Genomic DNA, 14,635 nt, shown 5'->3' on the forward strand with positions numbered 1-14,635 from the left:
TTTTTTAGTCCCAAAAAATATAATTTTGAAATTTTTTAGTTCCAAAATAACGTCTTTTTAGTCCCTAACAATGTTTTTTTAATCCCAAAATCACAGCGCGCATGACTCTTTGCGGCCAAGCATATGTGATTAGAAGTTTTATGGGACTAAAAGCAACACCTATCACAGTTGTGGTGTCAAAATAAACTCTGCCCTTATTTTATGGATCTAAAAAAACATTCTGTTCCTATTTGAATTGAACTGATTTAAGTTGAAAGTTAAAAGGAGTTCCCTACTAACTCTTGCATGTTGCTGATAAATTTGTAGGTATTAAGTTGTTTTTCAAACTCTCTGACTTGAACTTTTTGAAACACTTCAAATTTTAACTACTGCTGAACTTGTAATTTTTTCTATGCTCGTTTCCACCAAAAGAAAAATAAAAGCAAGTGCAAAATTCCTACCATAAATTAAGTTTTTGGATGTGTTGAAAAGGTTGTCTGACATATCATTCCTTAGAGAGCTGTAATATTTGTAGTTGATGTTATTAATTTCATTATAATTTTCTTGATTATTAATGTGTCACAAATATATAATAGCACGGGGACCATAAATTATTCACTTCATGATTCAATTCCCATACATTTTTGTCAGAAACATTACTATTTATAATTAAATCTTTGAATAATTTTCCGTCAGTACATTTTCTTTCATTATTTGAAACTGTAAAAAGGAGGGAATTAAGAAAAATAAAAGAAAAACAGAAGCTTTTATTATTCTTTAAATTTTTTAATTATGGGTCTAATTAATTAGATTGTTATATGCCATTTATTTTCTAGATTCTATTTATTTAGTTTATTTTAAAAGCATTTATTTGCTAGATTCTTGAAGATATAGTTTGGTGAGAAGGTTTAGACCATCGTGGCCAGTACGCAATTATGATATTTTAATTTAATGATTAACGTTGTGATTTCGTGAATAAATTCAAGCCCGCCTATTGTAAGCATTTTATCTCGTTGGATTATATACACCTATTTTTTTATTATTTTTAGATGCATTAATGTATTGATCGAATATTGAGATATTAAATAATTTGATACCTACCGCTTAAAAAAAAATCAAATATTAAATTGAAATATCATCAGGAATTTAATACTAATTCAATAAAATTCAATGACTTAGGACCATCAACATTAGGACTTCTAATTAAGTTACATATAGCACAGACGTAATTCTCTCTTTCGGGTCTATGGGATGCCAATTAACTAAGAGTATTATCAGCACAACAAAAGAAAAAATCAGTATAATGATATTACAAATTATCATTTGTGAACGACACGTGTCTCTTTTTATATTAGTACAGATAAGAGGAAAATTTATAGTTCTTGCATCATGGTATTGGTAAAAAGGAGGACCTATCAAAATTAAGAGTACTGGATACGAGTAAGGTGCGTAGGGCGTATCCAGGGGATCATCTTGTTTGGCAAGAATCAGATTTTTAGATGTTCTAGGATTTTAAAATTGGGATGAGAAGAAATGGATACGGAATTTTTTTTTTTTTTTTGGCTATCAATGACGTAACTAATAAATAAATAAGAAAAAAAATACGTGAATGTTCGAGTTCTTGAATTCTTATTTTGATAAGATAGGATTAGTTACGTTATTCAATATATTCAAATTCAAAAAGTGATCGAATGCATCAATAGTTTAAAATCAGAGAAACATTTAAATTGTACCGTGAATTTAATTGTAAATCTTTCACTAGAAATTATTTCTTTCTGTATTCTTGATTTTAACATATGATCTCAAAAACCCAAAAACGAAATTTAAATTTGGATCCTTCATTAAAATATTTAAAAAGAAAACCTGTACGATTAATATATGATCTATGTAGTTTGCGTTTTCATATAAGAAGAAAAAATAGAGTTATTTAATTGATATATAATGTAGTGATATATTCGACTATTTTACTGTCAAATAATCATTTTAAAGAGTTCTATTATACTTAGTTAATATTGTTAATTAATTTAATGAGACTGTCATAAAAACCAAGTACAAATCAAAATAGAAAAGACCATGCTTAGTAGTTCTTGAAAAGTTTCACTTAATTATTCCACATGTTTTTTTTGTTTTTATATTTATGAGCAAATAACTTTAGAAATTGGAAATGCATGCTAAAATGAAATAATTCACCCCTCCAAAACCTACAACAACCAACAAAATAAACCCTAAATTTTATTCAGTCTCTTTAATTTCCAACATGAAAACTGTACTGACTAATAATCTATAAATATTTTATAAGTAACTTATGATTTCAAAACTTCCTTCCGACCTATGTAAACAGTGATATTCACAGTCGAGATCATCAAATTTGTCTCATTTTAAAAGTAGTTTCTTTTAAAAAAAATTCAAAATTAAGGACATCCAATTTTTTTGGTACATCAATGTTTCGTATTTTACCAAATTTCTTTGTCAATGCAAAGATTGCATTGACATTGATGATATTTTAGTTTATTGGTTAAAACTAAGACTGAATAAGTTTAGAATCATAAATTTAGGTCCAATCAAATATATGGATATTTATCTTATTTTATATAAATTATTATAATTTATGTAATGATTTTAATTATAATGATATACAAAACAAAATAATTAAAAATGAACAAAATAGACAAGTTCCCTCCTCTTTTTCTGACTTATGGGTACAACTTTTAGTCTCCATCTGCAACCCTTGGTTTTCAAACCCTAACAACAATTACTGCCCTAAAGATTACACACACACAGTCACATTCACAGAGCAGAACATGTATACAATTGTGTTGTATTCACAGTTTCCAAATGAACGTAAAGTGGCAAAAAACAAATAGTTTCCACAGTACTCCAATTTGAGAGAGACAAAATCTGAGCCGCCGCCACAAAAACATGTAATCATTCACAATCGCACTTCCCTCCTCCATCAAATCTATTTTCTTCTTCATTCCCACGTTTTCTTACATTACCCCCACCCTTTTCAATGTTTTTTTTCCCTTTTTCTTTTTCTTTTGAAATGAATTCATTCAATTAATAAATTTACATTATAATAAATAATTGAAATTATAATAAATTATCAAGTAAGATAAATACTTGTCCATAAAGCCTAACTTAGTTGGCGAAATTGCGGTTTCATAACCTTAGAGGTTATAGGTTCGAATCTCACTATGTCGCTCTTAGTTTAAAAAAAAAAAATTAGATAAATTCTTATTAAAATAATAATAATTTTACATTAGATGAAATAAATATTCATACATTTGACGCACCATCACTCTTAATTATAATCATTCACAGAAAATAGATAGATGGATATATGGATAAAAGCGCACTTTCCTCCTCGAAACCACCTAACAAAATCACATTTGTTCTTTTTTTTTTTTTTAGAAATATTTCTATTGCCAGAAGTAATCGAAGCAAATTCTAACCTCGCTCCTGTTCTTTGACAGATGAGGAGGTTGGATTCAAATCCTGGTTTGAGGTTGCATTGAGGCGTGGTAGTTTCTTAGACCTCTTTAAAATTCTATGAAACTTGTAAAAGACCTATTATAGAGAGGAAAAATAGAAAAGACCCGACTCAATAGCTCTATAGTTTATAACTGAAAGCTCAAACAACTAGCTAAATAAGTCATAAGTCCAAATTCGAGCTCTAGCTCTGGAAATGGTTGAGCCCTTTCAAGAGCATTATAGAGCTTTTAAGAGTTATAAGAAACTATTGAAACTCCAAGAGCTCTGGAACCAACATCAGAATTTAGCTTCTTAGGCCATCACAACACGAGGGTGAGCGTCAGGATCTGCTTTTAGTCACTCCAAGAAGGGCAATAAATAATTGATATTATAATAAATTATCAAGTGAGACAAATACTCATTAAAATAATAATAAATTTATAAAAAATATCAACACGTCTAACGCTCCGCCAACCCTAAAAATAATCATTCACACATAATAGACATATGTATATATGATAAAGGCGCACTTCCCACCTCGAAACCACCCTACGAAATTGCACTTCCTCCATCCAATCTAATCTTTGCCCCAATATCGCTATTCTTTTATTTTTTCTTAATTTTGATGTTTTCATGTTGACCCCTTTTCTATGTTTTTTTTTTTTTAGAAATACATCGATCAGAATAATAAATTAAGATTATAAAAAATAATTGAGATTATAATAAATTGTCAAGTGAGATAAATATTTATTACAATAATGATAAACTCACGTTAAACTAAAAGTATCAACACGTCTCAAGCCTCACCACCCTAAATGTAGTCATTCCCACAGAACGGATAGATGGATAAAGGCGCCTTCCTACATATGGTTTAATAAATTGATATATAATGTATTGAAATGTATATAATATATTTTGGGTTAACTGATTTTTTCAATTTGATTTAATTTATATTTACTCCCGATGCTTATTATTAATTTATTATAAATCAAATAACCTTTTTTATGATCAAATTATACTTATATATCTTCACAAATTAATGCATGTGATGATGTATATCTTCACTATTATAAGGGTAGTTGAAAAAATTTGTTTGACTTGCAATAAGTCAATCAAATGTAAATATCAGTTTTTATTTATTTATTTCCGTAATATCAAGAAATTTAGTGAATTTTGACAAATAGAATGACCTATTTATTAGATGGAAGAAAATTTCAAGGATATTAAATATAATTTTTTGAACTACAGAGGATTTATGTGTAATTTTACCAAACTTTAGGGAGGGGAATGTAATTATCCCTAATTTTTTATCAATAAATTCATTTTATATTCTATTCTTTTTTATATAAATTAGGGATAATTACACTCCCCTCTTTTGAGGTTTAGTTTAATTATATGTTGACCTTTATGGTTTAGAAAATTACATGTAGCACCCCTGAGATTATTTTCGTCTAACAAATAAGTTCCGAAATTAGTCAATAGTAATTGAACTTGTTGATAATATTAACAAAAAAATTTGAATTGATATTTACCCTCGATTGACTGACTACCGACTTCTTGCAGGTCAAATAATTTTTTTCGAACTAAACCACCCTTAGTGAAGATATACCTCCTCATATAGATTAACGCGTGACGTCGTATGAGGGTAATTTAATTATAAAAAGATTTATTTAATTTGTAATAAATCAATCAGGGGTAGATATAATTTTTTTTTAATTCTTTTTATTGATATTAGCAAATTCAGTAAATTTTAACTATGAGAGACTTATTTGTTAGACAGAAACAAACTTCAAAGATACTAAATATAATTTCTCAAATTACAAAAAATTTATATATAATTACATCAAAACTTAAACGACCTGGTATGGGAGTGTAATTATTCTTATAAATTATGTAGGTCTCTTTTTCTTGGAAACAGCCGATTGCGATTACTGTCCGGTTATAAAAGCTCTTTTGTTGTCCCACTTCTCAACCTCTTTTTTATTTAATTCTTTTAATGTTGGCTTGAAAAACGAAAAAAAATATGACGTAAGTAATTAATACGACACCAATAATTGCTTTTCTTGGAATTATATATATTTTAATATAACAAATAAATGGTCATTAAAAAGCTGAATTATTTCGAGTTAATTAACACTCAGGGAATTAATTAGTTTTCGATTTATCAAACAGTGCGTATGATTTGGAGCTTAATTATTCTCTGTATGCTGCTGCTGCTGCTCATGGCTCAGAACACAAGACATGAATATTATTATGGTAGTTGAACATTTGTACTTTATGATTACTATCTACAGTTATTTTTATTTTTTAAAAACTATTTCCAATATATAATGTTTATAGATTTAGTGGTTGCATAATTTACTATGGATGAATTGATTTTAAAAAAATGATTATTACGATTGGATTAATACTTTTAATAATGGATTATACAATTGTAGGTTGTAGTTAAATTACAAGACTAATTTGTGTAAAGTGGTTTTCATAGAATTTAATGGTACTACAAGAAAACGCGTTATGAAAAAATTTAGCGACGAGCTAATTAGCAAGTAAAATTTTTATTGTTAATTTACTTTGTTTAATGTGTATTTTAAATAATTTGTTGTTAAATTGATTAACAAGTAAAATTTTTATTTTAAAATAATATAAATTGGCAACGAGAATTTTATTAATTTTGGTAGAATTTAATTTTAAAGGCGATTCTTGAAAAAGAAATGAAACAAGTTAACAAATTGCATTTACACTTCAAACGTAAATTTGATATGCTCAATCATAAGTTCAAACGGACACTAAAGCTCAATACGTCAAAGTAACTACTTTTGGTAGCTACAATATAAGTAGTTAATGCCCTTTTACGTTAATTATATAACTTTAATTACTTTTTATGTATATCTAACTTTAACATATTTTATTTAATTAAATATATAAAATATAATTTAAATTATACACATGAATCGAGTACCTTTCCGTTGCTTATTACAATTATTATTTTTGGCTCAACATAATGACGGCTCAGAATTTTTCTTCAACTTTGGAGTAAACATTCTGCAAGATTTTTGATGTGGTCGAGATTTTTACGAATGGATAAAACTGAGAATTTTATCCGCGACACGATAACTCACTAGGTGAAAACACGATTTTCGAGGAAGTTTTTTAATAAGAGTGGTCACTATCAATGAATAGTAATTTTCTTAAAAAATTAATATATTTGGTATTTACAGTAGTGTTGCAAGTTATATGGTGTAGTAGATTGCATTTATTTAATATGTGCCTCATATACGTTAAATTATTTTTTTACTCTTACAGATTAATAATTTTTACCAATATAAATCAATTTTTAATTGAAAATTCCTTATTATTAAGGTAATTAAATAATTTGATATATTTGCACTACACAAAAATATTGTATATTCTCAATACTAATAGTAGTAGTTAATTGATATTATCTACCATAATAAGATAAAATTAAATTAAAAATGAAAACACAACTCGACAAGTGTTATCGCTATGATTTTACTCGTCAAAATATATATTTGCTACAGTTTTTAATTGTATCAAATATTTTGACCTTGCAGAAACAACGACCAATAATCATTGCACAATCATAATTTAATTAGTAATTTCGTAATATTTTTTGTTTTTTAATTATAATAATTAATCCCAGTAAAATATTATAGTTCTTTAAAATGATATTAAATATCTACCATTCAATTTGGCAGTTAAAAGAAAGGAATTTAGGATGTGATGGGGCAGTAAGAGGACAATTGAAAAAGTTACAGTATTCCCCTGAAGGTGGATGGAAAAATTAATTGCCCCCAAAAAACAAAAAAAATAAATAATAATAATAATAATAATTATACTTTCCTCCCATGAGATTTGGTATAATTATACGTAAAATCTTTGTGGTTTAAAAAATTACATCTAACACCCCTGAAATTTATTTTTAGCTAACAAATAAGTCCCCTCGTCAGTCAAAATTTATTGAATTTGATAATATTAACAACAAAAGAAAAATTAATATTTACCCCCAATTGACTTATTACTGACTTATAGCAAGTCAAAAAAATATTTTTATAACCAAATTATTCTCATATGTCTTAATGCATTAATACATATGAGAATGTATATCTTGACCGTTATAAGGATAGTTTAGTTCAAAAAAAATGTTTGATTTGCAATATGTTAGTTTTCAATCAATTAAGAGTAAATATCAATTTTCATTCAATTTTTTTTTATTATTATTATCAGCATATTCAGTGAATTTTAACTAATGAGGGTACTTATTTGTTAGACGGAATCAAACCTCATGAATGCTAAAAGTAATTTTTCAAACCACAGAGATCTACGTGTAATTACGTCAAGAGTGTAAATATCCCAAAAAAATACATATGGAGCTTTCATACATAATTCAATACATTCATACTAAAACACCGAGTCAACACACTAATATATTCAAATCAATTGATATGATCGAAAAAACTATTATAAATGTAAATTATATACCTGCGATCGTAGAACTTGAATCCACGATTAGTAAACTCTAGAAAATTTTAAAAATTTTATATGTTCCATCATTTTATAATTAAAATATTTAAAACTTTTAAAATATTAGATCTTATTTTAAATAAGTCTCTGGATGATAGTTTCATAGTCCTTTCCGTAAAAATAGTAATCGAATCTAACGAAAGAATTAGAAGAAAAAATTATTTATGAATTATGACACCATTGATGAGAATCTCGTAATTAAAAAAAAATAAAAAATATTTTTTTAGAGTTTATAAGATATTAACAAGTTGTATATAATATAACACAAAAAAAAACACACATCACACACAAAACAAAGTAGCAATAGACCACAGAGGTCCTCAATCCTCATCAACTTGGGCTCACCTCAGAATTTTGTTTCCAAATTGGTTGGGATGTCTTATAATTATGAATGATGCATATGAATAATTAATTACATGAAATAGGAATTACTTGGTGTGTATATATATATATATATAGTCGTGTAAAATTAAAAGATAAATTGGAGTACGGAAAGTATGTAGGATGGGCACCTAGCTTAGCTACAATCCTCCAATCACTAACATCTACCTCAACCCCATAATCACATGTTTTAATTTATTATCACGATTTAATTTACCATCTAATTATTTCACCATATGGAATTTTTTTTACGTATTGGATTTTCTATCCTAAATTGTGTTGTATTTTATATATATATATATATATATAATGTGTGTATATCACAAGATGCAACACGATTGTAGTAGAAAATTCAGTATGTTGTTTATGCCATGTCTATGTTGTATTATGACTAGATACATTTTAGATCAAATTAAATCTGATTGCATTTAAATTAATTATATGAGAAATATTATAATACATTTGTTATATAATTATTATACAATTTATAGAAATTGATCGACTAACATAGTCTTTTACGATTCAACCTGTCATGAATAATTAATACTAGGGATAATTACATTACTTTTTTCACAGGGTTTAATGTAATTATACTAAATTTTATGTGGTTTAAAAAATTATACTTAAGATCTTTGAAGTTTATTTTTATCTAATAAATAAGTTCATTCGTTAGTTAAATTAACTGATTTGCTGATTTTAAAAAAAATAAAAAAATATATTTATCTTCAATTGACTTATTATAGGTTAAATAAAATATTTTTTTATGCATGTAAGGAGGTATATCCTCAATATTATAAGGGTGATTTAGTTTGAAAAAAATTATTTGACCTGCAATAAGTCAGTTATAAGTCAATCGAGAATAAATATCAATTTTTATTCATTTTTTCTTTAATATCAGCAAATTCAGTGAATTTTGATTAATGGAGAACTTAAAATTTGTTAGATGGAAGCAAACTTTAAAGGTGCTAGATGTAATTTTTCAAACTATAGAGAATTTATGTATAATTATACTAAATCTCAAAAAAGAAGAGTGAATTATTCTTAATACTAGTAATTTATGACACACTCCACCTATGTATGTAATTCTTTTAAATCTTTTAAAATAAAATGTATATGATTTTTATAATTCAATAAAGTATATATAAAATAAGAAAACTTGATGAAATAAGATTATGATATATATAATATTAGGAAGAAGAAAAAGTGCATAAAAAAAATATCGGAAGAATAAAAGCTAGTTCTGCTATCAAAAGTAGGCTCTCCCTTCATAGAAGTATTAATTATCATGGTATTCTGAATGAAACAATAAATAATTTTTTATATTTTAAAATATATTATAAGAAAGAATAAAATATAAATAATTTAATCACATTTTTTTTGAAAATCAACTTAAGGTATTATTGATACATTAAAAAAATTGGTGCAATGGTCTTAAATAACGTATGGTTACTTTTATAAAGAAAATTAGTAATTATAATTAATTTTTAAAATTATTTAATTAAGAGTATAATTTTTTATATTAAAAGATTGATACAACAATTGCGGAGTGTTTTTTTATTATATTAGTAGAAATTATTGTAAACCCTTAAAGAAATTAATATTTAAATTTAAGTGTCCAGTAATCAAGATAGAACTCTCCCTCTCTCTCTCTCTCTCTCTCTCCTCATGAGTGTGAAATCTGATTATAAATACAGATCCACCCCACGCTTAGTCACACGGTTTCAGGTGCAAACTCCTCTTCTCTATCTCCACTGAAATTGTAGTTATCCCTATCAATCACCCTCAATTTCACACGCTAATTCAGCATACTTATCAAGAAATGGAAGAAGCCCTGAGGAGGCTTAACGGTGCTCTCACCACCGACTCCGACACTCTTCTTCAGCCCGTCGCCGTCCCCAAGCGGTGCACCACTAACAAGAGGTCCCTCAAGGACGCTGCTGCGTCCTCTGGTGGCGGAACCATGAGGTACCGCGGGGTGCGTCGCCGTCCCTGGGGCCGGTACGCTGCTGAAATAAGAGACCCACAGTCGAAAGAAAGGAGGTGGCTGGGCACCTTCGACACGGCGGAGGAGGCTGCCTGCGCTTACGACTGCGCAGCTCGAGCCATGCGTGGTGTGAAAGCGAGGACCAATTTTGTGTACCCTACTTCACCCACCCACCCCGCGGTGGAAAATCTTATTCCTTCCTTCAACTATGCAAAATCATCCCAGCCCTCCATCTTGGGTTCTCGCCAGTTTGTCTCGTCGTCTTCCTTTGGAAACCCTAATCTTGATTTCAATGGGTCTTCGTTCAGAGGCAGTAATTCTCTCAACATGCTTCGTCTTCGTGACTACTTCAACCCACCCAATTCAAAATACTCGGAAACCTCTTCTTTCAACTTGCCTTTACATGAGCAAAACCCTTTGAATTTTCTCAACAGTTCATCATCTCCACCACCTCCGAATGAATTCATGGCCTCCTCCTCTTTGTTAAATCTGTCGTGCAACACAACTTCTCAAGCCACCAGCGTGAACGCCACCGTAGTTTCAGACACAAGCTTCAAGGGTTCTTGTCTAAGTACAGACAAATTCGATGGTTTTGAGAATACAACTAATTCTGGGGTTTTAACAAATCATGTTGTTTCTACTGATCAAGCTGATTCCATGGACTTTTTCCCGACTGAGAGGTCTGGTTCAGGTTTGCTGCAAGAAGTTTTACATGGTTTCTTCCCGAAACCTAAGGCGGCGGAGGCGGAGGCGGAGAAGTCACCACAGGGTACGGTGGAGTCATTTAGTCCTCTGTCGGCTGCTGAAGTTTCTGCTAGACAGGAGAATCATGAAGCCAAGAATCACAAAGCTTTTGAGAATGAATTGTTAGGTTTCTCTTTAGATTATCAAAGGGTTTCTCCACTGTACGAGAGTGTGAATTCCACCGTCAATTTCTCCGGCATGGAAACAATCTCCACCACCCCTTACTGCAGTGATTTTCCGGCCATGGCGGTTAACATTCCGGCTAATGCATCAAACGGGATATTGGGGGATATATTCCACTACCAGGAAGCTCTAACCCTCTTTGCAGCTAAAGTGCAGAACGCCTGAACTTTGTTGTATTCATCTTCTTGATTTCCAAGAATCTCTAACAAATGTCACCTTCATCTTTCCATAACAAGAACATGCTGCTAGCCCAGTTAGACACCCCCCCCCTCACAAAAAAAAAAAAAAAGAAATAAAAGAAAAACCCTCAATTCCTGTAATCTTTCAAGTTTATATATGAACCCAGAATTGATCTTCATGTAACTGAGAAATGAGGGCAACCTTCGGATACAATTGTCGTTAAATTTCGGAATAAGCACATGTACATTGTTCTTGTCCAAGTTTAATCAGGTCCTGTTATTCCTTTGCATGGGGAAGTGTTGGTTGTTTTTGTGCATCGAATGGATCGAGGGCCGTGTTGTTGCTTTATGTTCTTGGGATTTGATTCAAGAGATTTCATTTTCCTTTAGATCCTTTGATGGTAGAGGGAAGTTGCTACTTCTCATGCTGTTGCCTTTTGGGGGTGTTTTCTTGAGTTGACCTTCGATTTGTAAGAAGAAAAAGCTGTTTTCGTCCGGCTTTTTTGTGCCATATTGTTTTGATAAGTTTCTGTCCTTGTTTATTTAATTTTTGTTGTAATTTTTGTACTCCACCGCTTCCTAGACATCTATTATAAATTCAAGTACGTACACCGTTCAAGTTCTTGATTTATTTTTTTTTGGCAATTTAATGTAATGTTCTTTCTTTTTTTCTTTTTCTATTTATCATACTTTTACTCAAAGTTTTTTATTGCATGTTACTAAGTTACCGTCATACTTCCAGAACTAAAATGCAATTCTCTCTCTCTTTCCCATATCGGCCATTTATTTGAATACTTTCAGGAGCGATATTGAGTTTGGTATAATTATTGAGCATCACAACAATTATTTTCATTTAACTTCATTATATATATACATATTTTCTGAGACCTGAACTGAACCCGTCCCATTACAACAAGCTCCCAAAATGTAAAAATATTTTTGGGGTAAATCGTAAATTAAGTTTTTTGAAAAACTTAATTAATTAATTTCAGTCCCTAAATATACAATATAAAATAACATAAGGTAGTATATAAAAAGCGGATGGAGGGCAGGTTTGTGTAGCAACATTGATGATGATGATGATTCATCAATATCACTTTAAATACAAAAGCGATATGTGGTGTATAGATATATTTAAGTGTTTTGTATGTTATGTGTTACTTTCAAGAATGGAGATGCGGAGTAATAGCAATATTCAAGAAAAATATATTTGGTAGGAAACACATTAAAGAAGAGCCGGTTATCAACTTCAATGAATCAATATGCCATTTAATTTTCTATTTCTTCCTTTTCTTTTCTTTTAATTGCAGTAAATCGATCAAATATATTACTTTTTTTTTGTATATGTGAATATGTATTAATAAATTTGGACATCCATTAATATTAAATGATAATTAACAATAATCATTTACCTTTAAGAAACAATATTTACTACAGAATAAATAAATAGGGTAAATTACAACTACGTCTCTTGAAATTTGATATAACATAAATATTTTTTATTATTTAAAAAATTACAAATATCCGACCTCTTGATTTTAATGTTTATCTAGCAACAAACCCAATCTATTAGCTACCATTAGGTTTTCGTTCAATTTTACTTTGTTCATCATTGATTTTTCTTAATGTATTTTCTCAAATTTTTATTTTTGTAAGAAAAAATTTAACTAGAGTAAAATATTAATATCCACCTTACTTTTTAGTTACTATATGATTATTTTCTGTTTAACGGGATACTTATAATTTTTAAATGGGCAAAATACTTTTTCAATCCCATAAAATAAGGGTATAATTTGTTTTGGTACCACAACTATGACAAGTATTGCTTTTAGTCTCATAAAACTCATAATCACGTATTTTTAGTTCTTTAATGTCACGTGTGTTGTGATTTTGGGACTAAAAAGATGTTGTTTGATACTAAAATGGCGTTGTAATTTTGGGACTAAAAAAGTCCAAAATCACATTTTTTGGGACTAAAAAGACATGATTTTGAGTTTTACGGGACTAAAAGCATCATCTGTCATAGTTGTGGTAGCAAAAAAAATTCTGTGCATATTTTATTAGACTAAAAAATACCCTTTTCAAACAATGAAATGGTATTGTAGTTATGTCAATTTTTCATGAGGTGTAATTAACTACCCAAATAAACATCTAAATTTTTTACAGGATTTGATGTCAAAACTTCAAAAGTCCATTTTAATTATACGCTTATTCCTATTAATTAAGTAGATCAGGATTAATATTTAGGAAACATGAAAAGAGTTACAAATATTTATTCATAAAATTTATGTCCTTTTCTTTTCTTTTTTTATTTTTTCAGCTGATCAAGTTAAATGTTCCATAAGAATAATTACATTTATACTCTCTAATTTATGGTATGTTTATATAAATTCTTCCTACTTTTTCTATAGTTATGGAAACCACACCTGACAGCTAAAAGCAGTGATAGTCTGTATAATGATGTCGATATTTTTTTTGTAGTTGTATGTGTAATGTTCTAAAAAATATATGTAATCTATATAAATGATATTTGATGTTTATGGTACGTATATGTGCAATTATCTAAAAAATAGGAATAAATTGCACAAACAAATCATAAGTCAGTGAATGTCAATATAATTATCCCATTCCACAAAATAGCTAAAATTGAGAAATTACAAAAATAAAAAAGAAAAAAAAACTAAAAAACCTCACATGAAATACCCTCTTTGCTAATCACATATTCAAAAGAATCGTTACGCTGATCGTCCATTCGTAAAATAGCAAAAAAAAGAAAGAACAATATTCGAGAATGTTGTTAGTATTCAAAGGGCATTTTGGGAATATGATTTCATTTTTCCCCACATGTTTCAATATTACAACTCACCACATCAATAATTAACAATAATTAAGAGGGGATGGACCATTTTTAAATTAATTAAGAGTGTTAATGAATACGTACGTTATCGTAGGCATGCCCGTCGGCGGCGTGGACGCAAGGATAAGTCCGCAAAATGGAGTTGTCCCTATTCATTAGCCATGCCCTTATTTATGAAAACTTTGAGCTTCAATCATCTAAATAATATCACTCCAAAGTAAGGTATAATCACATTATTTAACTTGAGATCTTAATCTACATTTGTTATTTCATGCCTCGTCAGTATGATACAAAATTATGACCACATATATTGTA

At 29.0% G+C, this 14,635-nt stretch overlaps 1 protein-coding gene across 1 annotated transcript; it reads left to right on the forward strand.

The window, feature by feature from the left end:
• Window positions 10,105-11,998, forward strand: LOC105168313 (ethylene-responsive transcription factor ESR2-like). The gene has a single exon (XM_011088344.2). The coding sequence runs from the start codon at window positions 10,193-10,195 to the stop codon at window positions 11,447-11,449; it is 1,257 nt and encodes a 418-aa protein (XP_011086646.1). The 5' UTR covers window positions 10,105-10,192; the 3' UTR covers window positions 11,450-11,998.

Source organism: Sesamum indicum, linkage group LG8 (assembly GCF_000512975.1).
Source record: "Sesamum indicum cultivar Zhongzhi No. 13 linkage group LG8, S_indicum_v1.0, whole genome shotgun sequence".
Taxonomy (NCBI): Eukaryota; Viridiplantae; Streptophyta; class Magnoliopsida; order Lamiales; family Pedaliaceae; genus Sesamum; species Sesamum indicum.